General features: G+C 29.6%; 1 protein-coding gene across 1 annotated transcript in view; it reads right to left on the bottom strand.

Moving 5' to 3' along the window:
• Positions 1-3,920: 3,920 nt before the first annotated feature.
• Positions 3,921-4,351, bottom strand: part of HAG2 (histone acetyltransferase of the GNAT family 2) — a 3,772-nt gene continuing 3,341 nt past the window's right edge. Inside the window, exon 11 of the mRNA XM_011048752.1 lies at positions 3,921-4,349. Coding sequence (XP_011047054.1) covers positions 4,135-4,349 — 215 coding nt within the window. The 3' untranslated portion in view covers positions 3,921-4,134. The remainder of the gene's footprint in view (positions 4,350-4,351) is intronic.

The following is a 4,351-nucleotide window of genomic DNA, read 5'->3' as shown; positions in this document are numbered from 1 at the left end:
CTCTATAAAAAAACCTGTATCCACACTTTTTTTTATCTTAAAAAAAATATATCAATCACTTGTTGTTTTTTTTTAAAGCATAAAAAAAAAATCAAACATTCTATGATGTTTTTCTCTTGAAAATCCGTTGTCGTCATCGTTGTTGTCCCAATTCTTTTTTTAATCTTACGAGCAATGTAAATATATTACATCTTTATGAATTCATGTTTGGTTTAGTTGAAATGAAATCATTGTATAATGTTTATGTTGGATTTAGGGTTTGTTGAATTAATGATAAATTAGTTATGAATAGTATCAATTAGGATTAATTTAATATAGTTGAACATGAAAATATATTAAATTAATTATGAATTGATTATTTCAATAAATCATGTGTTGTATTGAATTCTGGATAAGTTATCAAATTAGAGATTTTGTGTGAATTGGTTGTAATCAACTACAAATGTTATCAACTACACTTAATGATTTCATGTAATAGAGCATGAATTTAGTAGAATTATGATGAATTACATGTTGCATTGAATTATGAATTTGGGTTTGATTTCATGCAATTCAGCATAAAAATATCAACAAGATTTGATATTATGAATGATGTTTAATTCTAGTCAAGAACGCACTGCATTAAATTTTGAGAATTTGTTTGAATTTGATATGAATTTTGACAATTAAGGGTGGGGTAATGCAATTTAGATAAAATTACATCCAATTGATCAGAATTCAATTTGTTTTTTTATAGAATATCTTATAACATATTTATGTTATATCATTATAATGACGTTATTGTTCCTAATATGAACAATAATATCACATACAATGACATGAGCAATTTGTTGTTAAATTATAATTTAGGTATATCATATATGGAAATGAAATAAACTATTTGTCATGGACTTAAGTGAAATTATAATAGTATTGAAATAACTTAGAGGTTTCAAATTGGTGAACATCGGTATTATCTTGTACCAATTATATATGATGGAAGTTTTAAAACAATAATTGATTCTTTCATCCCGAATGGATTGAACATAATGGTATTGTTATATGTCTTAACTTCTGGTCGAATATGTATAAGTCCACACAATTTGTCAATTCCTAGCTTCCAGTCGCATATGTATAAGTCCACACAATTTGTCAATTCTTCAAAGTCAATTAGTAAAAGGAAAAACAATTTATTATTAAATAGTTTGCTATAAAAGATTGATGATACTATATTTAACAATCCTTTCACTGATCAACACAAATTTGACTATTTTAAGGCTAGTGACAATGAAAATGATGAGATGTTAAACTCTAATATGATAGTAAATATTGACAATGATGTTGATAATGATATTGATATTGATGATAATGTTGGTGATGAAATAATACCTTATGCTCCTAAATTTGGTGAGGCTTCTGGGTCTACATCTGTTATTTCTCATGATTAGACACTTAGTCATAAACATTTGCTACGAAGCTTTGATTTAGAGGCTGAACAAACATTCAACAGTAAAAATAAATTGATTATTACTGTTAAATGATGACATATTACACATTCGATTGAATACCGAGTCTAATGGTTGAACTCGACCTTTGCTCGATTATAATGTGTGCAAGCACCTGAATGTAAATAGTATTTACATGGGGGATATCATAAAAATATTAAATAAAATTTTAATTTCAAACTGGAAAATAACATACTTAAAATTAACTTAGAGATGATCATTATGATGCCCTATTAAAGGGCCACAACTTAATTTTCTTAAGCAAAATATAACAAATAAACTAAAAAAAAGGTGTTTAAATAGTGATATTCATTGAAGTTCTAGATTCATAAATTCAACAATGAAGTTATGATTTTACCCTTTCAATCAAAAAAATTTGGCTTGGTGATGGGGTAATAAGGTCTTTTTATTTTGTTATGAATAGTAAAAAGACTGAAATTCATAAAGAGAAAAACAAATCCCTAGCATGTAAGAGCAATTTTGGATTTTACTTTTCAATTAACTGTTAAATTACTTAAATGCCTTTAAAGTAAAAAAAAACCTTGCCTTTGGTCCAGGTTCATTTGTCTTTTCAATTTATATTTTTTTTGTAATTTCCTAGTTTATCAAGGGTAATCTAATATTTTAATCAATATTAATTAATATTGAAATAGAAAAGATTGTTCGGGCTTGTGGTCCATATATCAGCTGGTGGGAGGCATTCATACACTTCAATCGACACGTGTGGCGCTATTCGGTGGCCAAAATTGCTTTTCATCCATGTTTAAAAAATGATTGTGTTCTCTTCCTTTTAGTGTGTTGTGTGTTGGTAGCGGTGAAGTGGTCTATACCTGGTGAACCTTTTTTCTTTCTTGCCTCCCTAAAAATTATAGGTCGGTCCTATTTGTTTTTAGTATTTTAATTTTAGTTCTATTTTTTTTAATTTTTATTTCTGGCTCTTTTGTGAAACTTTTATTTGTTTTCAATTTAGCCTTTCCATTTCAATTTAGTCTTCATTCTTTTGATTTTTTTATTAAAGTTATTTTTCTTTTCAATTTAACCCTCTAATTAAAAAAATTTAGTTGGCCTCTAATTTATTTTTTTATTTTGATTTTCACCCTCATTCTTTTAGTTATCATTTTTTATTTTAGATTCTTTTATGTAATTGATTTTTCCCTCAATTTTATCCTTCAACGTTTGATTTGTTGGGGATCGAGCTTCTCCGTTTTTCTATGTATGGTGCTTCTAGTATAATGATCTAGGTCACAAGTTTGAGAAGTTAATGTAGGTTAATATTTTTTTTTAGTTTATTTTTGTTTTTGATTTCATCTTTTGATGTTATTTTAAAAAAAAAATAGCTTTGTGGTTTTTTTTAATTCCTTTTCAATCAAGTTTTCTTGATCTAATGACCTTGATTATGAATTTTACGAGTTATCAGAGATTACATGTCTATCGCAATACTTCAAGTCTACTTAGGTTAGGTTTTTTTGTTTAGTTATTATCTGATTCACGTTTTCAAAAATGTTTCTAAAATTATGGTGATTTTTTATATATATAAATATTTTATTCATTTATTATTTTTGTTTTTTTAATAACTAATCAAAATTAAATTAAATTAAATTAAATTATTGAATCCAATTATGACCATAACCTAAATTATTAGTTCTTTTTTTTTTTTGTTTTTAAAACACGCTTGTTATGTGTGTTATGTGTAGTCACCGTTTCATACAAACAAACAAAAAATACAGACCGATAGCGTAGTGTGAGTGTAGACACACTTTCAAGTGGAATGTTTTTTTAAGTAGTTGTTCTAATATAAACAATAAAAATAAAAAATATATTTTTTTTATTTTTTTTTTGTAAATAGCCACAACACACTTAATTTTTAGGCCCTGGGCATGATGCATGCATTTGTGTCGTAGCCTCCTTACATGACTAAAATTAAAGTAGCTCAAAAAAGTCAAGAAGCAAACATCCTTGACAGATTGCATTGTACGACGACTCAATCCATAACTGACAGAAGACCGATGACTCAATAAGCGTACATATGGCTGAGCTTGAGAGAAAATGTTTTAAGATAGCGCTCTCTCTCTCTCTCTCTCTCTCTCTCACATTCTTCTATTTTTCTAGTAAAGCTTCTCCCTGTTAAGTCCTCTCCCTTTCATCTCTCTGGACTGAAGGATTTGTATTTTCTTCACAGAAATCTCACCCATTACCTCAACGCTCCTTTTCCAAACGGGTTCGTATCATCAGAGCAGACCCTAGTTGAGAATAATTTGCGAGGTTGGAACTTGGAACACCACGCTCCTCTTCCTCTATATCACAAAGACATGGCTAGTGAGAGACATGAAACTATGGAAGCATTATTTTCTTCTTTTCTATTTCTTTTTTCGCAGCTGGATATATATATATATATATAAACACCACGGACTCATAATCACCACCGCATCTGCCAAGCAGAACCCAAAAGCAATAAAGTCAGCATAACTATATGGATGGAAAACTTGTCTCCCAATATAGTACATTAAAAAGATTGTAAGCCCAAAAACTACAGCTAATCGTTTACAGTCCAGCTTCAACATACAGCTTGGTAGCCTCTAGTACCCTAAGCTCTAATTTCTGGCAGATGCATCAGCGTGGCAGGGGGCAATACAATAGAATGCTTCAACAGTTAGACATGATGCACCTTCTGCGCAATCAATTTTATCTCTTTGACCCTTTCATCTACCAATTGCTGGAGTTGCTCCTCTTGATTTGTCTGGTTTTCATCCATCCAAACACGAGCAGCTTCACTGTCCCGTGACCTGAACATTACAAATGACATCTCCGGATTATAATCACTTGGAACCTCAACCACTTGTTTCCCACTGCTCCCAGAATCTTTCCCT

Source organism: Populus euphratica, unplaced genomic scaffold (assembly GCF_000495115.2).
Source record: "Populus euphratica unplaced genomic scaffold, PopEup_1.0 scaffold206.1, whole genome shotgun sequence".
Taxonomy (NCBI): Eukaryota; Viridiplantae; Streptophyta; class Magnoliopsida; order Malpighiales; family Salicaceae; genus Populus; species Populus euphratica.
The sequence above is the reverse complement of the archived record's forward strand: the minus strand, read 5'-3'. Positions and strand labels throughout refer to the sequence as shown.